The 25694-nt window shown below is 36.9% G+C and overlaps 1 protein-coding gene, 1 long non-coding RNA gene and 1 pseudogene across 2 annotated transcripts; all 3 read left to right on the top strand.

Moving 5' to 3' along the window:
- Positions 1 to 348: 348 nt before the first annotated feature.
- On the top strand, positions 349 to 4308 carry LOC133866375 (patatin-like protein 2). The gene is made up of 4 exons (XM_062302883.1): positions 349 to 489; positions 1144 to 1328; positions 1491 to 1674; positions 4132 to 4308. The coding sequence occupies exons 1-4, from the start codon at positions 349 to 351 to the stop codon at positions 4306 to 4308; spliced, it is 687 nt and encodes a 228-aa protein (XP_062158867.1).
- A 1440-nt stretch (positions 4309 to 5748) lies between these two features.
- On the top strand, positions 5749 to 8493 carry LOC133865478 (uncharacterized). The gene is made up of 4 exons (XR_009899750.1): positions 5749 to 5995; positions 7775 to 7953; positions 8067 to 8144; positions 8374 to 8493. It is a non-coding gene; the product is annotated as an uncharacterized LOC133865478 (long non-coding RNA).
- Positions 8494 to 21198: 12705 nt separating this feature from the next.
- LOC133866754 (patatin-like protein 2) lies at positions 21199 to 23415 on the top strand (annotated as a pseudogene).
- Positions 23416 to 25694: the final 2279 nt, after the last annotated feature.

Genomic DNA, 25694 nt, shown 5'->3' on the forward strand with positions numbered 1-25694 from the left:
GTCTTCCACCTTATTGCCTTGTTCATCATACAAGAAGGATATAGTATTCCTTGCCTGCCTACCTTTGAGAACCCGATGGAAAAAAGCAGAATTTTGGTCAACAAGCTGCAGCCATTGGTTCCTTGCTTTCTGTTTCAAGAAAGATTCCCTGCAGATTCATGTTTCATAGCACATGGCAACTACAAAATATGCACGTACGTACACTTGTAGACCATGCATGAACCGCTATAAATAGGTCGCATGGTCGATCAATATTTGTGAGATCAGAAAAACTTTGAGCTTCTTATATCTTACAAGGCATTCTTTCCTTGTTGCAACATTTTTAATTTGCTCAATTTCCCTTTTCTAATGGAGAAAACTGCGCCATCATCTTTACAAATTCAGCCCCCAACTTATGGGAAGTATATCACCATTCTCACCATTGATGGCGGTGGCATCAGGGGGATCATCCCTGCAGTCATCCTTGAATTCCTTGAATCCAAACTTCAGGTACATACGCGCGTCAACGTATAACTCAAGTTTTTGAGGTATATATATAATTAAGGGCCAGATCGATCTCAGTGTCTATTCGAAGACATACACGTGACATGTCCATGCATGCACATGTATACATTATTGTTGTGGCTTTCAAATTAAGGGTCCGTTTGGGTTTGCGATTTCAAAAAGTGCGATTTAAAATAACGATTTTAAAATGTGCGATTTGAAAAAAGTGATTTTTAAAAACGCAGTTAAGTGTTTGGCAAAATCGCAGTTTGGCCTTTAAAATCGCGAATTTACCTTTAAAATTCTGCGTTTTCAAAAAAACACCATCTTATCTGCGATTTGAAAAAGCAGATTTTTTGCGTTTTCAAATCGCAATTTTTAAAAACGCAGTTCCCAAACGATCTATGTTCTGCTATTTGGTTTAAAATCGTACTTATTGTCTACGAAATCGCAATCCCAAACGCACCCTAAGTATAAGTTGACACTTGACAAGATAGTAATACATGCCTTTTCTTTCTTTTTCTGATGTTATCTTGTTTCACGTAACATGCATATACATATGTATAAGATATTCCATAATATAAAATAACATGCATGCAACCATATATATACAATACAAAAGCACTTAATTAACATAAAATTGGTATAATTTTGTGGCAGGAGCTGGATGGTGAGGATGCAAGACTTGCAGACTACTTCGATGCTATTGGTGGGACAAGCACTGGCGGTCTTGTAACCGCCATGTTGACTGCTCCAAATGAAAGTACCAATCGTCCTCTCTTTGCCGCCAAGGATATCAAGCCCTTCTATCTCGAGCACTGTCCTAAAATTTTCCCACAGCATAGGTATCTGGGTACACTTGATTGCTAGCCTTTTCGTCACATGCAATAGCAAAGATATGTTAATGCAAGAAAGCTTGAGATTTAACTTTTGGGCACTCTTATATATTAAGCCACTGACAATATATAATTTTCTTTTATTTTTATTTTTCCTGCTTTCAATTGCAGGGGCGTGCCTCAATTTGAAAGTGTATCCCATTTACTGAGAGGACCCAAGTATGATGGGAAATACCTTCATTGGATTTTAAGAGAGAAGTTAGGAGAAACTCGACTGGGGAAAACCTTGACCAATGTTGTTATTCCTACATTTGATATCAAGCTTTTGCAGCCTACCATTTTTTCATCCTATGAGGTCTCTCTCTCTCTCTCTCTCTCTCTCTCTCTCTCTCTGTGCGCGCGCGCGCGTGTGGAGTGAATTCAAACTTTCAGGCAAATTCGTCTTGCATGCGTGGATTTTGGACTTCTTTTTTCATTCTTGTTAGTCGTTGAAAAAGATATACATGCATGATGCTTCTCCTAAGTAAAAATTTATGGTAACATTCCTAAAAGCAAATTATAATATGTTGCAGCGGAAGACACTACAAAAAACTTTGTTTTTAACCACTTGCAATTAGCTACGTGTATGGGGTCATACACATGGCTAATTGTTAGCCACGTACATTTAGCAACGGCCAATTACACGCAGTGAATCCAGTTGTGACTAAATGCAATTTTAGCCATGTGCCCCTTTATATATGCGGCTATTTAGCCATGTAGCATTTAGGCATGTGCCACTCCAAGTGGCTAACTGAAATTTATTTTTTCTGGCAATTCTAACAGCGTGTAATGAAAGACACGTGACTAACATTTTTGTTCTTTTTTTTAAAAGAAAAAAGAGAAAAGAGAAAAGAGAAAAGAAAAAACAGAACATAAATTTTTGTTCTGTTTTTTCTTTTTTCTTCTCCCAATCAGGCGTACATCCGGCTAGGCCGGTCTTTTTTCTTCTCCCAATCCGGCGTAAATCCAGGCCTAGACCGGCAATCACCCAATCGCTGGATTCGAACCCATCAAACCAAAAATACAAAAACTCAAAATGGGAAATAAAACCAGAAAAAACCAAAACAACAACAACAACAAGTCGCCGAAAAATAAAACCAGAACAACAAGAAGTCGTCGGAAATAAAACCAAAAAAAAAAAAAAACCAATTCACCGGCCATTAAACCTATTCACCCACTCAACCACTCGCCGGAAATCATCAAACCAAAACAAGAGAAACCCAAAATCAAATTCAAAATCTGGCCGGCGAGCGTGAGTCGGTTGGATCTCCTCCATCCCTGAGAATCAGTAGATCTGGATCTCTACCTCTCTGGTGGTGATCCTCCGAACTCCAGCTCCGTCGTCGACCACGGATCTATCTTCGATCGGTCTCCCTCTTCCATCTCCCTCTGTGTGAAGAAAAGAACAAAAAAAAAAAAAAGGGAGAAGAAGGAACGGCGAGCGTGGGAAAAAGGGAAAGAAGGAAAAGAAAAACCGAATGGAAATCAAACCAAAAACCGGCCGACGAGGGTGAGTCGGCCGGATCTCCTCCATCTCTGAGAGTTGGTCGACCACAAGCTCAACCTCTCGGGCCGTGACCCTCCGGACTCCAACTCCATCGTCATTCGCCGGATCTATCTCAGAATCTCTCTCTCTAGCTCTCTCGGTCTCCCTCTTCCATTTCCCTCTCAAACTCTCAGTGACTGTGTGAAGAAAGGGGAAGAAATAAGGGAAAGAAGGAAGAAAAAAGAAGAAAAAAGAAATGAAAAGAAAAGTCAAAGGGGCGTGGCCGCGTGGGGAAATGAAAAAGAGAGAGAAAGGCGGAAATGAAAAGATGCTAGGCGGGGAAATGCAAAAGAAAAAAAAGAGGGGGAAATTAGAATCAATAGTTGGCCACGTTTATTTGATGCACGTTGCCAATTGGACACGTGTAATAATTGGCCGCGTGTATTTATTACATGTGGCTACTTGTTTTTCATATGTAACCTGCCACGTTGTCATCAAGACACGTGGCTAGTTGGCCGCGTAGCTACAGTAACCGCTATTGTAGACACGCGGCTAATTGCAGCATTTTTTGTAGTGAGAAGATTCTCTATTTGGATGCTCGACTGTTCGACATTTGCATTGGAACTTCCGCAGCTCCGACCTATCTCCCTCCCTACAAATTCTATTACGAAGATAAAGAAGGAAAGGGTACTAAAGAATTCAATCTTGTTGATGGTGGTATGGCTGCAAATAATCCGGTATATATATAGTACGTAGTTATAACCCACAGTACTTGTATATTTCTAATTAAGTTAAAAGTCTCAGAACATTAAACTAACCTATATGATGAGTTTGTTCATATTTTGGCACCATGATCCAGACATTAGTTGCGTTAAGCCAAGTGACCAAACAGGCCGGTGTTTGACGGATATCCTGATTTCTTCTCCATCAACCCAATGGACTTTCGCCGCTTTCTAGTAATCTCAATTGGGACTGTCTCGGAAAAGAAAGAAACGTACGATGCTGACAAGGCAGCCAAATGGGGTAGTCGATCTCCTTGGTTGGTTAAATCAAGGTCATTCTGCCCCATTGGTTGATGTGTTTCAACAAGCAAGTGCAGACATGGTTGATTATCATATCTCTGTGGTGTTCCAAGCTCTTAATTTCAAGAATTATATCCGCATTCAAGTAAGCTTGAAAAGAAACCTCGTTTATTATTTGAATGGAGGCCGGCGGTTAAAATTTCATTGATTATTTGATTATATATATATATAATAGTATGCTCTTCTTGGATACATGATTGGTCAGGATGATACTTTGAAAGGGACAACAGCTTCAGTCGATGTTCCTACAAAAGAGAACCTGGACAACCTAGTAGTTATCGGGCAACTTCTATTGAAAAAAGACGAATCTAGGTTGAATTGTGAGACATGTCAGCTTGAAACAATCGAAAAGGGTCGCACTAATGAGATCGATCACCCTTAAAAGGTATGGAAAAACACACAAGTGTATGCTGTTATCATATATAATAATTGTATGTCATCAAACATTAACGTTTATTGCAGTACTGATTATAGTTAGAACTCCTCCTATCCCTTACACGTTGGCAGAACAACTTTCTCAAGAAAAGAAAGATCGAGAGAAAAGATCGATGATCATCAAATACAACCAAGAAGTTTTTTGGACACAATGGAATATCGATCTCGTCCAATCTATAGGTTTATTAGTGTTATCGATCAACTGGCTCAATTTGGCAAGAATAAAGTATTTAATATCTTTTTCAAAAAAATAAATAATGTAATCTCTTAGGAGAAAATTTGGGAGTATTTTTCCTTTCAAATAATGTAATTCTCTATGCTAAAATTAGAGAGTATCTTTCCTTTCAAATAGTGTAGAAAATTAGGGATATTTTCCCTAATTAATTACTTTTGCGGCTTGTAAGGGATTTTTTTTTATTTTTTATTTTATTTTTATAAAACTCAAGGTTTATTGAGTAAGCTGGCATCATATATATATATGTATAATTTCCTTAGGCATATTTCATCTTGTATGAAAATTTAGGAGGCCTCGGCTCTCTTGAAGTAGGTAATCTATTTTCTATTTGATTCTCTCATAAGTCATAACTATAAATCTTTCATGTAATACCTAGCTAGTCCCGCATTGGGAAGATGATCATCTAATTAAGTCCCACGTTGGTTTATATATAAAGGCATTTATTGGTACTAAGTCTCACATTGGTTCATAATTAAATGAGATTAACTTTTATAAGCGATTCTAAAGAGCTTCAGTTACAATTTGACTAATTTTTTTTTTAATTTGGAGTGATAACGTAAATATGACTAATACTTTTTTTTTTAAATCATTACAAATAGTCTCATAATAATCTTGTAACCTCATGCAGTCTAGCTAGATGAGGACCTTAGAAATATATTTAAGGATACTTCAAACAGCCACAAACATATATAGGCTTCATGATTGACCTATTTGTATTTGGAGTACAGCTAGATGGATACAAGAATATTTGGAGTACATGCATGATTCATGATAAAATAGGTCAGTCCGGCAATTAATTAAGTGCATAAGGCCTCACAAATAGTACGTACCCATGCTACTTACCCTTTTCAATATGAGAAATGATTCTCGTACACAATTGTTACAACAATTCTACAACAGCTTACGTGGAAAGTAAGCTTTTAATCCTTTTTTTGAATTTTTTTAATATCACAGTAAGCTTCCGTCAAAACAGGTTGGGGGGAAATGAAAAATTTCATTTCCCCCCAACGCTGAACGCACCCTCCCCCTCTCTCTCTGAATTCTCTCCGTACAGTCCCCGTCCCAAATCAGCCTCCGGCGTCCGTCCCCGGTCTTTCACCGGAGTTATCCTCCTCCGTCCGTCGGAAACCGCCGCCCGAAGCCCCTCTCTGTCTCTGGCCGGATCTGCCTGCTCCGTCCGTCGGAAAACGCCGCCCGTAGCCCTTCTCTCTCGCCCGCTCACTCCGGTGCCGGTCGTCCTTGTCCCTGTCCCTCCGCTAGAGCAGGGTAAAAAACAAGGTGAAATAACAATCTTTATGCGTTTATCTGCTGTGTGTGTAGTGGGCTTACGCCTCTCTGTCCCAACGATATATTCCACAAATTTTTCATCTTTCGATTTGGGTTTTCAACAAGTTTGCAGGTAAGCTTCGATTCCTCTTCTTAGCTCTTTCTTATATCCTTCGATTTGGTGCTTCTGTGCAAACCCCAATTAGTTGTACCCTCCCGTCTCATTTTTGTTTTAAATGTTGCAACAACTGATCATGATGTGAAGCTCTGGATGTATTCTAGTATCTCGAAATTGTTTTAGCGGTGTTATGAATTGTTTTTACCGTCAAAATGACATTATCTGCGTTTGGTAGTGTTTTGTGGGGATATACCGAACTAATATGCATTGTTAATAGTCCTGAGTGGCTTGCTCGATATGTATTATTTCAAGATTTTTATTATATATTTATCTTTTTAGACTGTAAAATGGAAGACAACTTCGTAGAAAAGTAATTTTGTTTCTTAATGGTGGTTCTTTTGAGTTTCATAATTTACCTGTTAGTAACTTTTGTTAAAGTTGGAGATAGAATTCACTGGTTTTTAGTGGTTGCTATATAATAGTATATTCTTTTGGAGGATTGTCCTTGGGGGGGATGGGGTTTCAGGAATGATGGTTCTTTGATATAGAGGTTGAGGTGAATTTTGGATGGTGTATGCATGAAATGGCATGATTTATGTTATTTTATTTACATCTTGTTCTGGATTCTTTTTTTTCTTTTTTATTTCGTTGGATGTTAGGTTTGGAGCAGTGGTGGAGGACAGAGTTCATTTGATGTGTTGAGCTGTCCTGCACTAAGCTTAAGATTATGTTTTGAGATTTTTATTAATTGGATTAGGGCGGTTGTGGCCTGTGGGTTAGAGCTATGGCGATGGAGGGAGAAGCAAGGGAAGGACGATCCTTGTCTGGGACCCCCAAACTGTAATCACTGTCATGGTTACTTTTGGATTCTTCTTTCATGGCTCTTTGAAACGCTATGGAAAGGTAAAGAAAAAATAGGCATGTTTTACAAGCTGCGTGCCTTTGCTTCTTAAATCTTGAACTTTGTTTGGATGCATGTTTTTCAAGCTTCTTAAATCTTGAACTTTGTTTGGATGCATGGAACGTGGTTTTAGACGGTCAATTTGTGAAGTCTAAAATAGCTGAGTTTATATTCGCCAACAAGCTTCCTTTGGTTACTACTTTTACTAGGGAAAGTGCCCCTTTGATTTTTTAAAGTCCCATTAAGACACGGGTATGCTGTGTTAATTTTGACTGTAGGTTACTGTTTTGTTTGAAGTGAAGAGTTTTAACAATCTCTCTCTCTCTCTCTCTCCCTCTCTCTCCAATTTTCAGCTGTTGCTATTTGCCACTTCAAATGACACAGAGAAGGTTGTCCCACTATGTCTGGAGGCAGCAAAATCTTTCAAGGGAAAGGTATGATCACATACTTTAATATTCTCTGCATGAATTTTGAGAAACAGTTGGAATTGTATGCAAGGAAAATTTTATGATTTGGAAACCAGAGTTACAGACAATGGAAAAAAGGCTCTTGTTTTTTGTGCATTACAGGGAAAAGATTATTGTCAAATTCCTTGGAGGAGTGAAAGAGTGATTTGTTTTTAATGCACAAGAAAAAAAAAATTGCTTGATAAACCCTTTGAATGACATTTGAATTTGTAAAGCTGTTTCGTAGTGTTTAGATCAACTTTGTTGCAAAGTTTCTGTACGTTTTTTATATTTCTTTTTATAGTCAGTTCAAAACTAGGAATTTTCTCATTTTTAGATCCTTACAGTCATAATCTTTTAGAACTTTTGAGTTGTGTCTTTGATTTCTCTTTTTAATCTTGATTTTGAGAAGTGGTTGGGGATTCATGGGTCTTGCCTTGTTTGCAGGTACAAGATGCCTGTTTGCAGCTTGGACAGAGTTCATTGGAACTGCTACTGCTTCTCCACCAGTTCCAGTAGATGTTGCCAGGCAGGTTCCAGTAGATGTTGCGGGCATATGGTCAAAACACTGGGAACTTTGTTCATTATGCATTTGATTTTATAGCTTTTAGATTCTGAATTAATTGGTAGTTTACTTGTTCTTTTCAGTTTTCTTGCATTTGATTTTTGTAGCTTTCTTGCATTTGATTTTTTCACATTAATGTATCCCAAGTTTATTTTGTTCATTATGCATTTTCAGAAAACAATGGCAGAAGGCAAAGATTACTGTGAGCGTAAATTCAACTTGCTGAGATCTAACTTTGATCAACTTGTTGAGGTATGTTCCCAGTATATATGATACTTTTTATATATATATATATATATAATAGCAGTTTCTACTCAAACCTTTGCCATAACCTACATATTGTAAATCCGTAGGAGCTTAAGGTATGCAATATAAAATCAGAATTCTGTCTCTTGTGTCCAGCATAAGCCATGATTGATGTATACGTTAGATATATCATCTTTACGTCTTGCGGATGACTGCTTGCTTGGTTATATGATAGGATGCTTGTCTATGAGTATGTAAGCAATGGGAATTTGGAGCAGTGGCTTCATGGGGATGTAAGGCCTTGCAGCCCTCCTACTTGGGAGATTCGGATGAATATCATCCTTGGAACAGCAAAAGGGTATGATCCAAATCACTCACATCTGAGCCTTATTTTTTCATATTCATTCATTTCCCTGCATCTCATCCATTGCATTGTTTCACTGGCCTCATGCAGGCTATCTTACCTTCACGAGGGACTGGAACCCAAAGTTGTTCACCGCGATATAAAATCGAGTAACATTTTAGTTGATAAGCTGTGGAATGCAAAGGTTTCAGATTTTGGCCTTGCCAAGCTCCTCGGCTCAGAGAGTAGCTACAGCCTACATTACAACCTGTGTCATGGGAACATTTGGGTATGCAGGGTTGTGTCTATATATGAGTCTGCGTGCCAGTGTGGCTAAAGAGGCAACAACAGTCATGTAGGGCTGTGTCTATATATGTTCCCATGTTGCTTTTTTAATTAAAAAGCCAAGAATTTTCAGGTCAACTTAGTTGAGTGGCTTAAGAATATGGTCGCTAACAGAAATCCAGAAGATTTTTTTTTGTTTTTGTTTATTCTTGTCAATTTTTTTGTTTGTGAATGGTGTTCAAAATGAGACGTATTTTTGGGACTCTTGTTGGAATGCAAGCATTTGTATGTTACAGCTAGAATGGACATCAATGTCACAAATCAACCAAGCAAAGAAATGAGAAAAGGAAAAAGAGAAAATTACAAGAATTTCTATATATATATCCTCCAAATTTAACGGTATTTCCCAATATCAGAAAAAGCTTTATGACAGATACATTGGCAAACTCTTTTACATCAGGACCTAAACACACCTAAGTGGCACTAAACCCAAAAGCAGTTCATCACATTGAGAAGTCTCATCTCCTCTTTTAGGTAATTAGAAGATAATCAAATATTTCATAAAATCAAAGGTTTAGTTACAATATATAGGCATCAGTCCATTATTGATAAACATAAAGAAAGCAGCCTACGTTAAAAAATAAACATAACCAAAGGAATGGACTAGAAGTTGTAGTTCACGTTTATTGAAATGAATATAACTATATAAAATTCCAGCTGTTCTCATTTTCTCTTGCTCAAGTAGCTTCAGCCCACGCGTCAAAGTTATCATAGAAACTTCTATATTCTTTTTCGCAACTTCACCAACCTAAATATAAAACACAAACGATTCAAAATGTAAAGGTTCCAAAGGTTAAAAAATAAAATCTAGTATTTAACACACTCTTAAACACAATTCCTGTACCTCAACCATTGTATTAATTTTCAAAATAAAAGCACATGTAAAAAAATGATTAGGCTTAGGTGCTATAAAAAAAACTAAAGCATAAAATTAGATCATGGGGTCTTTGGTGCTGCACTAACGATTCTAGTGTATTCCTATGAGCTACAGATAAAGTATGTGATCATACCTTTCCTTTGAAAGATTTTGCTGCCTCCAGACATAGTGGGACAACTTTCTCTGTGTCATTTGAAGTGGCAAATAGCAACAGCTGAAAATTGGAGAGAGAGAGAGAGAGAGAGAGAGAGAGAGAGAGAGAGATTGTTAAAACTCTTCACTTCAAACAAAACAGTAACCTACAGTCAAAATTAACACAGCATACTTGTGTCTTAATGGGACTTTAAAAAATCAAAGGGGCACTTTCCCTAGTAAAAGTGGTAACCAAAGGAAGCTTGTTGGCGAATATAAACTCAGCTATTTTAGACTTCACAAATTGACCGTCTAAAACCACGTTCCATGCATCCAAACAAAGTTCAAGATTTAAGAAGCTTGAAAAACATGCATCCAAACAAAGTTCAAGATTTAAGAAGCAAAGGCACGCAGCTTGTAAAACATGCCTATTTTTTCTTTACCTTTCCATAGCGTTTCAAAGAGCCATGAAAGAAGAATCCAAAAGTAACCATGACAGTGATTACAGTTGCAACAGCCCAAGTGGGGGTCTCAGACAAGGATCGTCCTTCCCTTGCTTCTCCCTCCATCGCCATAGCACCAACCCACAGGCCACAACCGCCCTAATCCAATTAATAAAAATCTCAAAACATAATCTTAAGCTTAGTGCAGGACAGCTCAACACATCAAATGAACTCTGTCCTCCACCACTGCTCCAAACCTAACATCCAACGAAATAAAAAAGAAAAAAAAGAATCCAGAACAAGATGTAAAGAAAATAACATAAATCATGCCATTTCATGCATACACCATCCAAAATTCACCTCAACCTCTTTATCAAAGAACCATCATTCCTGAAACCCCATCCCCCCCAAGGACAATCCTCCAAAAGAATATACTATTATATAGCAACCACTAAAAACCAGTGAATTCTATCTCCAACTTTAACAAAAGTTACTAACAGGTAAATTATGAAACTCAAAAGAACCACCATTAAGAAACAAAATTACTTTTCTACGAAATTGTCTTCCATTTTACAGTCTAAAAAGATAAATATATAATAAAAATCTTGAAATAATACATATCGAGCAAGCCACTCAGGACTATTAACAATGCATATTAGTTCGGTATATCCCCACAAAACACTACCAAACGCAGATAATGTCATTTTGACGGTAAAAACAATTCATAACACCGCTAAAACAATTTCGAGATACTAGAATACATCCAGAGCTTCACATCATGATCAGTTGTTGCAACATTTAAAACAAAAATGAGACGGGAGGGTACAACTAATTGGGGTTTGCACAGAAGCACCAAATCGAAGGATATAAGAAAGAGCTAAGAAAGAGGAATCGAAGCTTACTTGCAAACTTGTTGAAAACCCAAATCGAAAGATGAAAAATTTGTGGAATATATCGTTGGGACAGAGAGGCGTAAGCCCACTACACACACAGCAGATAAACGCATAAAGATTGTTATTTCACCTTGTTTTTTACCCTGCTCTAGCGGAGGGACAAGGACAAGGACGACCGGCACCGGAGCGAGCGGGCGAGAGAGAGGGGCTACAGGCGGCGGTTTCCGACGGACGGAGCAGGCAGATCCGGCCAGAGACAGAGAGGGGCTGCGGGCGGCGGTTTCCGACGGACGGAGGAGGATAACTCCGGTGAAGGACCGGGGACGGACGCCGGAGGCCGATTTGGGACGGGGACTGTACGGAGAGAATTCAGAGAGAGAGGGGGAGGGTGCGTTCAGCGTTGGGGGGAAATGAAAATTTTCATTTCCCCCCAACCTGTTTTGACGGAAGCTTACTGTGATATTAAAAAAATTCAAAAAAAGGATTAAAAGCTTACTTTCCACGTAAGCTGTTGTAGAATTGTTGTAACAATTGTGTATGAGAATCATTTCTCATATTGAAAAGGGTAAGTAGCATGGGTACGTACTTTTTGTGAGGCCTTATGCACTTAATTAATTGCCGGACTGACCTATTTTATCATGAATCATGCATGTAATGCCATCATATATATATATAATTTTTTTTCGGCCATTAATCATAATTAATTTGGAAATTAACTCAATTTGTTGTCATTCTTAATTGTTATAGTGCTGGGTTGTGCAGTCTTTGCTGAAGTTTAATTATTGGACCTATTATGATCGATGACCATTGTTTTACCAGACATTAATGGCCGGGGTTAATCTTTCCCTGCTCATAAACCTCTATTAATTCGATCTAGCTAGGTGAACTAAGCTAACTGTCACATTCAAATCGAACAATTAACTTAATTAACAGCCTCAAAACTCAGACCAAAATAAATAAATAAACAAAGAAAAAGAAAATAAACCAATTGGCTAGATCGTGGTCGAATTAACCATGAACCAGCACAGTATAGTTAGCAAGGAAATTAGGCCTAAAGAAGAAATTAGGCGTTATGATTGTGATGCAGTCTAGATTACACACGGCTTCATGTCGTTCAGTAAATTGATAATAATGAAACCAAGCAACCGGCCGTTGGACTAAAACTACCGTATCTTTTGGTTCTGATTTCTGATATTAGATGGAGAAAAATTGGGTGAAATTGGAAAGCTCATGATTTAAAGGGCTACAATTTTGTCATGAAATATTTCAAATTTCAATGTTTTACAAGGTCATATTATATGTATATTTCTAATTTCAATACTACTGTTCCACCAAAATGATTAACGGCGGCTGTACTTAGCTAGGTTGAAAACTTGAACCTATTGATCATATTATATAAGATTCTCATAGCTTTATTGCTGCCAAATATTCCACACCCGAGAATAAACCTTTTAGATTTCCTATTTGGAGTGGGGCCATATTAGTCCCTCTAATTGGATTTCGGACTCCGGATTAGTTCCCGGACATTGAGCTTTGATCACTAGCAGCCTTCAGTATTTATTAGACTAGTCAAATCAAGTCAGAGAAGATATCAAGCGTCTACATTGAACATTATACCTGATAGGGGCAAAATGGACATATATCATGCATGGATATAAAATGAAGTATTAGAACTATTTGGGAACAGGATCTATTTTTTCCACTCACTCTCTCATTTTCCCCCTTCTTTAGACACTTGATTGACTTGATCGTCGGAGGAGGCTTCGCCGGCCAACCCCTGACGAGTCTTTACTGTTTTACAGGCCAAGACACGGACAAAGGGACGCCTCTGATGATGCACGTCACCGGACAAAAATTGCAACAACAATATAAGAACCAATGAAAAGTTCATAATTTCCTGAACGCGAAAGCTAAATAGAAACGAGCAGATGAAGTAAATGCTAGTAGCGCTTTATATTTTTATTGCATGCATATTAATTATATTTTTTCATGAATACTTATATATATATATATATATTGACAATGATATATATTGTCAGAAATTAACCTTAAGGATGTGAACGACGTGTTATATATATATTAACCCAATCGAGCATTTTTAATTTGTAGCTGAACAAGTTTAAAAGAAAAGATTATTCCATTTTTCACATTTTATCATTTGGTTTCCGTGTTTGAAGCTTAATTCAATTCCCTTGGCATACGTTGATCGAGTTTAGCCAAAGAGGCCAGGGCCCCAGCATATCCAAGATTAAAAGACAAAGAAGGAATAAACACCCAACAAATTTAATTTTTCTCTCTTTTGACGTACACCTAATTAATTACAGCTGTTTAGATCGACTGAATTATCATTTGGATCAATAATTCAGATTTTTTCTCTTTTAACATGAAATTGGTAAGGCTAGGGACGTACGGTTACCTTGGGGGGGGGGGGGGGGGTAGTAGCTAGTGAACAATGGTAATATGCACTTAATTTGTTTTTAAAGTAACGTATAATTCCTTGTGGTCTTTGCAAATTTCCACTCGATTAATCATCAAATTTGACCAATATTAATAGAAAAACATAGAAATTGAACTTGATTTTTCAGGTTCATTTTTACTTTAATATTCAAGAAATAAAACATATATATAAAAAATAATAAGTGTGGTCCAAATGACACATGTGATTTAAATATTAAACAAAAATTGAAGGTGTTCGATATTTTATTCACATGAGTACATAATTATAATAGAATTTTAATTAGAATTAAGTTCTATTCTTTAATGAAAGGATTATATAAAGTAAATTATTATTATTTTTTTTTATTGAAAGTCCTTAGCTAGTCCATAAATAAAAGCCTCTATATTATAGCCAAAATTTGGCATAGGCTAGAGAAATCTCTCTGAGAAGAAAATTTGTTCGATGGGATTTTTTTGCATGGAATCAAGAGCGAGCTTAAATTAAACAAACACGCGCGTTTGAAGGTACCAAAAGTTATTTATGTTAGGATAAATTATTTTATAGTAAACCCAATATTATAATAGAATACCTTCGATAAGGATTGGTTGTAAATCTTTCATTTTACAACAACTAATTATAAGTGGACAAGTCATCAAAAGCCCAAAAATACAATAAAAATACAATAAATATGAAAACACCCAAACTTTTCCCAACTCATCACTGTTATTCTCTTAATCTCCCATGGAGGTTAATCTTTTCCTGTCGACGACAAATCGTCGGAAGCCTTCGTTGGACCCTTGCCCGAAGAACCAGTTGCAAGGCTGGCCGATCTGGCTCGTAGAGCTCGGCCCGTAAACCACCTCGCCTCTCCAGTCGAAGCTGCCGCCAGAATTCATAAAGCCACCGTCGTACAGTGCTAGAATCCATGGACCCATCGTCGGATCCCGTTCCATCCCAACGATTCGACTCCTCGAACTTTGACACTGAGTCGGTCAAGGACTCGGCCACCGGCGACTCGTCCTCGATCTTCACCTCCAACCAGTCATATAATGCTAGAAACAATGTCTTCTCCTCGAAGCAGGTGCCGGAGGCCCCGTCTCCGCCTTCTGTCTACTCCACCCCTTTGCGTGAAATTTGATGGGTTTTGTGTAATTTATTTGTTGGGTGTTTTTGCGATTGGTAGCAGCTCTTCTATCAGTTTCTTTAGATCCATCCCACCTGTAAATTATGTGGCTTTGGTTTGTAACCATTTATGGGTTTTTGTTGTTGGTATCAGTGAAAAATGGCTTCAAATCCAAAGGTTCACATTTTTTAAGAAGTGTCAAAGCACAACAAGATTGCTGGCTTGTTATTTCTGGAGGCTGAACTCGGCCAAAGATTGCTGGCTTGTTGCGGTGGTTGAAAACATTTCATGTTTGCCAGTCACCCACCATGAATTCCGACTAGACACACCATGCATGAATTCTGGCTAGACTATAACTGAAAAAGACAAAAGTGCCCCAATTTGATGATGGAATTGCTGCTTTCATCCCTATTCTATTTGGTGTGTTTTGTTGATGTATCAAAGTTTTACTAGAGGGTGTAAAAAAGGTTTTTTACATATAGTCCGTATAAAAAGGCTCTCATATTATAATCTTTTGAAAATAAAAATAAAATTTGAAGTTGGGGACTAGTGGTGACATGTCCAATATACCAAAAAATAAATAAATAAATAAATGAAGAAAAAAAGAAGACATTGGCAGCGCGCCCAAGGAACCCCAAAGTCAATGACTCAATAGCAAATTCCACCCCTACATAAATGATCCAAAAAATTTAAAACATGACATATGCCTAGCATATGCAAATCATGTTTATCGTGTTTTTTCAGATAGTAAACTATCACAGAAGATGTAAATCAACAATAGAGGATGAAGAACAAAATATATTTGGAGAGAATTTGAGAATTGCTTTCATTACGTAATTGTGAGAAAGAAAACAGAATACAACTTATATACTGTATGATTACAAAGGTAAAGAAAGAAAAATATCTACTAAGTTACATCTGTAATCCAGAAACAGTTTGGACATTAAACACGTGTTCTAACTGTCTAACAAGAAAATACAGCTCATATAAGCACGTGTAAAACATTATGCTAATCATCTAACTGAACTTGGAAGAGTAACTGTGAAACCCCCCCTCAAGATGAACCGTATATATTTAAGAGGTTCATCTTGGAAGTGATTGCAGAAAACGGAGCAAAGCCAAGAGGCTTAGTGAAAATATCAGCAAGCTGATGATCAGATTTGACATGAAGAGTTCGAATAACACCCTTTTGAATCTGTTCACGAACAAGGTGGCAGTCGATGTCAATATGCTTTGTTCGTTCGTGGAAAACGGGGTTGGCAGCAATGTGTAGAGCAGCTTGTGAGTCACAAAAGAGTAAAGCAGAGTGAGGAGAAGAAACATGAAGATCCTTAAGTAAAGAGGAAATCCACATGATCTCACAACAAGCCACAGTCATGGCCCTATACTCAGATTCAGCAGATGACCGAGACACAGTCTATTGCTTCTTGGACTTCCAAGAAATAAGAGAATCACCAAGGAATAGGCAGAAGCCAGTAACCGATCGCCTAGTGTCTGGACAGGCAGCCCAATCAGCATCACAGAAAGATTTCAATTTGAAATCACATTGGGCAGAGAAGAAAAGACCTTGACTGGGAGCAGACTTAACATACCGAAGGACTCTAAGTGCTGCATCCAGATGAGGTTTCCGAGGAGTGGACATAAATTGACTTAATACTTGTACCGAGTAAGCCAAATAAGGTCTAGTAATCGTTAAGTAAATCAAGCGACCAACCAGGCGACGATAAACAGAAGGATCATCTAAAAGATCACCTTCAAGCTTAGAAAGTCTAAGGTTACTATCCATAGGAAAATTTACAGGTTTAGATGCAAGTAAACCTGAATCTTCTAAAATTTTCAGAGCATACTTCCTCTGACACACAGAAATACCAGTGGACTTTCGAGCAACTTCTAAGCCCAGAAAATACTTCAAATCACCCAAATCCTTAAGTTTGAATTTCAGATTCAGTAATTGAATAAAAGATGCAATGTCTGCAGAATTGTTTCCAGCCAATACTATGTCATCAACATAGACAAGAAGAACAATAAAAGAAGTACCAATCTGTCTTGTGAATAGACTATAATCAGATTTGGATTGTAAAAACCCAAGGCTAAGTAAAGTGGAAGAAAATTTAGAGAACCACTATCTAGATGCTTGTTTCAATCCATAAAGTGATTTGGTGAGCTGACATACTTGAGAACTCTTAGAAGAAAAACCAGGAGGCAACTCCATGTAAACCTCCTCATGCAAATCCCCATGGAGGAAAGCATTGTTAACATCCAATTGGTGTAAAAACCAATTCTTTGCCGCAGCCATTGCAAGTAAACATCTCACAGTTGTCAACTTAGCAACCGGAGAGAAAGTTTCATAGAAATCTAATCCTTCACTTTGGGTATAACCCTTAGCAACTAACCGAGCCTTGTATCTCTCAAGACTACCATCAGCTTTCAACTTAACCTTGTAGACCCACTTACAACCAATAGCATGCTTACCCGGAGGAAGATCAACCAATTTCCATGTATGGTTAGCCTCAAGGGCATCAATTTCAGCTCGAATGGCATCACACCAATGAGGAATCTTAGCCGCTTGATGATAAAACCGAGGCTCAAAGTAAGAAGAAACAGATGAGCTAAAACATTTATGATTAGAAGAGAGTTTATCATAAGAAAGATAAGATGATAAACCAAAAGAAGGAATACCTGAAGAAAGAACCGGAAGTGGCATGGTTGAAGATGGAACCGGGGAAGAAGTGGCAGCCAAATGACAATGATAATCCTGCAAATAACTTGGTTGACGCTTAGACCTGGTAGATTTCTAAATAGGAATGGAAGGAACAGAATGAGAATTTGAAGGAGAAATAGATTGTTGTATGGTACTACTAGGAAAATCAGTAGGAATATGAGATACAGAAGGAGAGGAGGAAGTAGGAAAAGTAGTAGAAGATGGAAAAATATCAAAAGAAGGAATGGACTTAGGTAAAACAAGTTGATTAGAACAAGAAGGTGTTGAAGGAATTGAATGTGGAGAAGAATAAGGAAAAATTGTCTCATGAAATACAACATCCCGAGATATGAAAAATTGTTTAAGAGTAATATCATAGAGCCGGTAGCCTTTGACACCAGAAAGGTAACCAAGAAAAATACAAGCTCGGGCCCTAGGATCGAATTTGGTGCGATTTCTGGAAAGTGTGGAAGCATAGCACAAACATCCAAACACTTTAAGATGAGAATATGTGGGAACAATGGAATACAAACGTTCAAAAGGAGTTGTGTTATTGAGTAAGGGAGTTGGGGTGCGGTTGATGAGGTAGGCTACTGTAAGAATACATTCACCCCAAAATTTAAGAGGCAAATGAGCCTGAAATCGAAGGGCACGGGCAACATTTAAAAGATGTTGATGCTTTCTCTCAGCCACTGCGTTTTGTTGAGGAGTTTCAACACAAGTGCATTGATGTATAACTCCTTTGGAAGAAAAGAAATCAGGCATATGAAATTCACTGCCATTATCAGATCTTAAACATTTGATTTTGACATTGAATTGAGTCTCTACTAAAGAAAAGAATGAAGTAAGAAGAAATCGTGTCTGAGATTTATAAGACATTAAGAATACCCAAGTGAATCGGCTAAAATCATCAACAATAGTGAGAAAGAATCGGGAATTATTTGAAGAAGGTGTTGAAAAAGGACCCCAAATATCACAATGAATGATATCAAAAATGCATGTGGAAGAAGTATTACTAATAGGAAAAGAAATGCGATGTTGTTTAGCTAAAGGACAAACTGAACAATTTTTATTTGAAGTACTAGACAAACCAGGAATTACATTGTGAAGCAAAAGTAATCTTGAATCAGACAAATGACCAAGCCTAGAGTGCCACACATTGGCAGAAATATGTACAGAATTATTTACAGAAGTAACTGAAGGTAAAGTGCTACCAATGTGTGATACAGGTGTTATTGAAACAGAATTCAAAGAAGGAACAGACAATGGTAAAAGGTCATCCAAGTTATGCTGGAGAAGATGATAGAGACCACCAATTTTCTTACCCAGCCCAATCATCTTCCAGCCGGACACTTGCTGAATGAAACAAAATTTAGACAAGAAAATGCAACAGCAGTTAAAGAACTTAACTAACTTGCTCACAGAGATGAGATTAAAAGAAAAAGAGGGAACACACAAGACATTAGTCAAAATTAAACTGGCAGAAATTTTAACAGTGCCAATGTGTGTGACAACTGCAGAATTGCTATTTGGTAATCGGACCTTTTTAGTGACAAGAGAAGTAATAGATGTAAGAAATGAAACTGAGCAAACAATATGATCTGTGGCACCCGTGTCAATGACCCACGGATACCTATGAGAATTATGTATAGCTAATTGAAAAAGAGATTGTGAAGAGAAAACCGAATGTTTTCCTTCAAGATTATGTGTTTGAAAAACAGAAAAGCAAAAAGGATTACCTGTCATCTCAGAGAACAAATGATCTTGATTATCATTTGGAGCAGGTGGAACTGAAATATCATCAGCAACCTTAGCCCGCAGTAGTGCTAATAGTTGTTGACACTGATCAGAAGTGATAGGAAGCTGAGGCTGAGGCTGAGACATGGAACATTCAGAAACTTGATTAGCTGAAGAAATTTGCTTGCCCTTTGTGAATTTATATCCGGGAGGATATCCATGCAACTTGTAGCATTTCTCAATTGTATGCCCAAGGAGACCACAATGAGTGCACATGGGACGCTCTTTACGAGGGTACTGTGTCTTTTGACCTTGGAAAGTTGATGGCTTCGAAGAATTGTATCTTGTCACCATAGCAGCTGGAGTAGCACTGATAGGAGCAAAGAATGTAGAGGTAATCTCTCTCTGCCTCTCCTCTTGAACAATCATGGAAAAAATTTTGTTTATGGATGGTAAGGGATCCATAAGCAAAATTTGCCCACGGACATGAGAATAAGACTCATTGAGTCCCATTAAGAACTGATAGGCATATTCTTGTAGCTGAAATTCATGAATTGTTCGGGAAGTCCCACAGGAACAGAGAGGCAAGGGACGATAATTGTTCAATTCGTCCCAAAGACCCTTGAGAGCAGTATAGTAAGAAGTAACAGAGTTGCTATTCTGTGAAAGAGCAGATATAGCCTTCTGTAGTTGGAAAATGCGAGGTCCATTGGATTGAGAAAATCGCTCTTTGATATCGTTCCACATCTCATGAGCGGATTCAATGAAGATGATGCTTGCAGAGATCTCTTGAGAAACAGAGTTGAGAATCCACGAAAGCACCATATTATTGCATCTGGTCCAAGCAAAGTACTCAGGAGATTCGACATTAGGTTTTACCAAAGAACCGTCTATAAAACCTAACTTATTCTTGGCAGAAAGCGCCATTACCATTGATCGTTTCCAAGTATGATAATTGCTTCCAACTAAAGGCTGAGAAACAAGGAGAGTCCCTGGACTATCTCCGTGATGAAGATAGTAGGGATTGGAAAATTCTGCAGCAGAAGGCGCAGAATTTGATGTAGAATTTGGTAGAACAAATTCCACAAATTCGCCTTCATCATTAGAAGTTTGAGGATTAACAGAAGGCATTTTGAATCAGAATATTGAAAAGAAGATCAAGAAATTCAACCAAGAACAATATGAATTGAATCAAAGAAAAACAGAGAATTCAATGAAGATCAATCAGAGAACAAAGAACAATCAGAGAAGAACAGCGATGATCAATACCTGCTGCTCTGATACTATTTCAGATAGTAAACTATCACAGAAGATGTAAATCAACAACAGAGGATGAAGAACAAAATATATTGGGAGAGAATTTGAGAATTGCTTTCATTACGTAATTGTGAGAAAGAAAACAGAATACAACTTATATACTGTACGATTACAAAGGTAAAGAAAGAAAAATATCTACTAAGTTACATCTGTAATCCAGAAACAGTCTGGATATTAAACACGTGTTCTAACTGTCTAACAAAAAAATACAGCTCATATAAGCACGTGTAAAACATTATGCTAATCATCTAACTGAACTTGCAAGAGTAACTGTGAAATGTTTCACATGTTGAAATTGATCGATGATAAATTTTGTGAAAATAGCATTAATATAATATTGTCGCGGCAATTAATAGAATTAATATAAATATATATCCTTTTCCTATTATATTTAAATGTTAATTAAAAAATCATGTGGATGCTAAGTAACATGCGAGTACTATTGCATGATAGAAGACATTTTCTAAATACTTGTTTTCTTATGAGTGCGTTGCACGTTGTTTTCTAAATTCATACATCCCAATCATAATGAATTTGCCTCTTTGGTTATGGTAAAAGTTGGGGTCAACTTTAAAGATTCTTTCTGTTAATGTCCCTTTTTTAATTTGATCCGTGAGATGGCTGCAGAAACCTGGAAAGTGATAGATCAGAAAGATGAATACTCTATAAATTCCCCAAGTTTTTAATCAAAGAGACATCAAGATCACTAAAAGCTCTCTCTCTCTTACACACACGTAGACACATAACACACATAATTAGCTGCATTGCCTCACTCCCTCATGGAAGCAACACGTGCACCCCTCCAGCCTCCAACTTATGGAAACCTGATCACCATTCTCAGTATTGATGGTGGTGGAATCAGAGGGCTTATCCCAGGAACTATCCTTTGTTTCCTTGAGTCTGAGCTTCAGGTACAATTAATCAATTTATGTTTCCATGCCAAAAGAAATAATGCTTAATGGTCGATCTCAAGCCTTTAATTCTAGCTTCAAGACTAGTACATGCGACTTAATTACTCATTCTTTGGATATGATGCAGAAGCTGGATGGTGATGATGCAAGAATCGCGGATTATTTTGACGTGATTGCAGGAACAAGCACAGGCGGTCTTGTGACTGCCATGCTGACAAACCCCGATGAAAAGAACCGACCTCTGTTTGCTGCCAAGGATATTAAGGACTTCTACCTCGAACACAGTCCTAAAATCTTTCCACAAAACAGGTAAAATCTGTCGTATTATTGAACTCCGCGAGATCAAAATGTCAATAGCATATATATATGGATCTGATGCAACTATATGTTATTCGATTATTAACGTGATGTCACGTTTACAATACAGTTTCCCGTTGTTTCATTATGCTACAAAGATTATGAGAGCCCTTTCCGGACCAAAATAGGATGGGAAATATCTACATAACCTTGTTAAAGAAAAACTTGGAGGGACAAGACTGCACCAGACATTGACAAATGTTGTTATCCCAACATTTGACATCAAGCGACTCCAGCCAACCATCTTCTCCAGCTTTGAGGTTAAACTCATCTTCTCCCTCGCCCAAACTTAAAATGAGTTGTACGTTATGTATACAATGTCGATATTTGCACCACTAATTAATGGAGCTGAACGTCCAATATTAACTTTGGTTTTCTGTGCATGAACGCATGCATGCAGGTGAAGAAAAACCCAAGCTTAGATGCGTTGCTTTCAGACGTATGCATTGCAACCTCAGCAGCACCGACTTATCTTCCAGCTCATTACTTTGAAACCAAAGACCCCGCAGGAAAAGTGAGAGAGTTCAACCTTATAGACGGTGGCATCGCTGCAAATAATCCAGTCCGTATAAATCAAATTAATTAATTTCATATATATCAATATCTCTTTAATTAATAATTAGCAGATTAACTTACAAAATTAAGTTGTACGTTGATTTATAGGCTTTACTTGCTATTGGTGAAGTAACAAAGGAGGTGAGTAGAGGAAGTCCTCACTTCTTTCCTATAAAACCGTTGGATTATGGACGGTTTCTGGTAATTTCAATAGGAACAGGCTCTTCCAAAGCAGAAGAGAAATACAACGCGCATGAGGCAGCTAAGTGGGGTCTCTTAAATTGGTTAACCAGTAATGGTTCCAACCCAATAGTTGACGTGTTTTCTCAAGCAAGTGCGGATATGGTGGACTTCCACCTTTATGAGGTTTTTCGAGCCCTTCGCTCTGAGAAAAGCTACCTCAGAATACAGGTATATATATATCATTCATCCCCATCTTTTGAACAATAATATATATATTCAACTTAAAGCTAGCTTTGGATCGTTCAATTTTTCTTGTAAACCAATGTGGATGCAGGATGACAAATTAAGTGGAACAGTATCCTCTGTAGATATAGCCACAAAGAAGAATTTGAAAGATCTTGTTGAAGTTGGTGATGAATTGCTCAAGAAACCAGTTAGTTGGGTAAATTTGGACACTGGCCTTAACGACTGCACTTCTGGTCAAGAGACTAATGAAGAGGCTCTCATAAGGTACCGTTTAATTTCTACTATTTTTCTTCTCTGGTAATCCTATAGTTAGTTATCACCTTAATTGGTATAATTAATGATCAAAATATAATTTGTTGCAGGTTTGCGAGAGTACTCTCCCAAGAGAAGCAGCTTCGCCATGCTAGCTCTTCCCACGTACATGCTGCACATTCCAAATGATATTAAAAAGAAGCACTGGAATATTCTTTTAAACCGATGCAGAAAACTGTCATAAGGTCAATATATATGATCTACATCAATGGCATTTCTTCCTTCTATAGGAATGAAACAGTTGATCAGGATCGGATGAGATCGATCATGGATGCCGCTGAATAATTAGTGCTGTTTTTAATATGATTATGTCACCATCTGGATATTGAACAATGGCAATTGGAGGAAGAATTTTATTTTTTTAATTCCATTTGTTGAAATTTGTGTATAAATCTAAAATACAAGAATTAATAAGAATAAAAGTGGAAGCAAGAGAGAGAATAGAGAGACAAAGAATTACAGATGATTATGTGTTAAACACCCACGTCCACCATTACGAATTAGCTCTAAAGGTTATACTGTGCTCATTAAATTGTTTGGCTACAATATATACAAATTAAGGTCCCTAACGTCCACCATTACGAATTAGCTCTAAGGGTTACATTGTACTCATTAACTTGTTTATATACAATACAAAAGTTCTTATTTATAGGATTTAGAGTAAATACAAAGTATGGTAATCAAATCTCCATATTTGATTTGATTACAATTCCAATATTTTATTACAATTAACCTATAAATAGAGAATATTTAAATATCAACTAAAAATAAAATATATGAAAACATATATTATATTTTCTATATATTCTAACACTGTTTATGTTGCTAAGCGAGAAATGGGGAAAAAGTAATCGATGAATTGTATATATATATATATATGTGTGCGAGAAATGGGGAAAAAGTGATCGATGAATTGTATGTGTGTGTGTGTGTGGAAGGTGCTTGGACCAATTGAAATTATATCCAATGTAGTGACAGGATCCAATTAATTAGTATAATGGGAAATATCTTCATGAGATCATAAGAGAATTAGGTGAAATCAAGAGATCGAGGAAGCTAGAAAAGAAAGATAGAGAGAAAAGATCATCAAATACAAAAAAAAAATAATAATAATAATAATAATAAAAAAAAAAAAAAAATCAACCAAATACAAGAAGTTCCAAAGTGGATCATTTGTTGTTTTTCGTAGACAACAGAATATGGATCACCCCTCCAATCTATAGGTTTACTAGTATTATTTTGGCAAGAATATCTTTCCTTCCAAATAATGTAATCTCGTAAAACAAAATTAGTGAATATCTTTCCTTTCAAATAATGTAATCCCTTTGTAGAAAATTATATATGATGTATTTTTCCTTTCAAATAAGGACATAAATTTCTTACAAACCAGTTTGTAGGAGATATCCTACAACCCACATATAAGATTTTCATAACTCCCTTGACATGTGAGAAACACGTGTTATTTAAATAGCATTAGCTTCTTCCATGCTTTTTTAATAGCATTAATAAAAAAAACGTGTGTTTCATACATGTTTAAAGGACACGTGTCTTTTTTATATGTGAGTTGTAGGAAATTTCTGTCAAATAAATAATGTAGAAAATTAGGGATATTTTCCATATATAATTACTTTTAGGACTTGTAAAGGTTTTTATATAAAACATAAGGTTTATTGAATAAATAAAAGGCATCGTAGAATTTTCTTCAGCATGTTTCGGGTGCGTTTGGGATTGCGATTTCATAAAGAAAAAGTGTGATTTAAAACCAAATCGCAGAAAATGAACCGTTTGAAAACTGAGTTTTTAAAAAATTGCGATTTAAAAACGCAGAAAAGTGCTTATTCAAATCGCAGGCAACGAGGTGTTTTTTTGAAAACACAATATTTTAAAAGGCTAACCCGCGATTTTAAAGGCCAAACTATGATTTTACCAAACGCCTAACTGCGTTTTTAAAAATCATTTTTTTTTAAATCACACATTTTAAAACCGCTATTTTTAAATCGCACTTTTTAAAATCGCAAACTCAAACAGACCCTTCATGTTGTATAAATTTAAGAGGTCTTGGCAGCTCCCTCCAATTAGCTATGTCCTGAACCTTCTATTACCATTGGGTCCATTCCAAAGTGGTATTAGAGCCTACGCATGAAAGATTGAGTCGATCAATTATGTAAGAAAATATAGTTGCTCTGATACCATGAAAGAAAATACGATAGGATGGAAAACTTAAAGACAAATAGTAGAATAATAGAATAAAGACAAAAGAATTTTATGTAAGAAAGAGAAAGAAAGAGAGAGAGGAAGAGAGAAAGCGGAAGCTTATAATAGACTACATTGTGCTTCTTTATTGCTTAATTGTTTACAATACAGAGGTCCCTATTTATAGGGTGTAAAGTAAATACAAATATGGTAATCAAATTCTCATCAAATATAGTAATTAAATCCCCATGATTTGATTACAACACACCATCAATGTAGAATATTACAATATCAATCAAATATGGAATATATGGAAAGTATATTATACTTTCCATATATTCTAGCCCTTCATATCTTCTAACATCCCCCTTCAAACTCAAGGTGAAAGATTCTGGAATCTTGAGTTTACAATAAATGCTTATTCTTCTTCTTTTGGAGATGACAACGATCA

This window comes from Alnus glutinosa, chromosome 4 (genome assembly GCF_958979055.1).
Source record: "Alnus glutinosa chromosome 4, dhAlnGlut1.1, whole genome shotgun sequence".
NCBI classification, from domain to species: domain Eukaryota; kingdom Viridiplantae; phylum Streptophyta; class Magnoliopsida; order Fagales; family Betulaceae; genus Alnus; species Alnus glutinosa.

Bases quoted from the DNA above. Each gene is read 5' to 3' on its own strand.
- LOC133866375 (XM_062302883.1), top strand. From the start codon at position 349: ATGGAGAAAACTGCGCCATCATCTTTACAAATTCAGCCCCCAACTTAT. The intron at 1,329-1,490 runs GTATCTGGGTAC...TTTCAATTGCAG, and splicing joins AAAATTTTCCCACAGCATAG to GGGCGTGCCTCAATTTGAAA. The intron at 1,675-4,131 runs GTCTCTCTCTCT...ATGATTGGTCAG, and splicing joins CCATTTTTTCATCCTATGAG to GATGATACTTTGAAAGGGAC.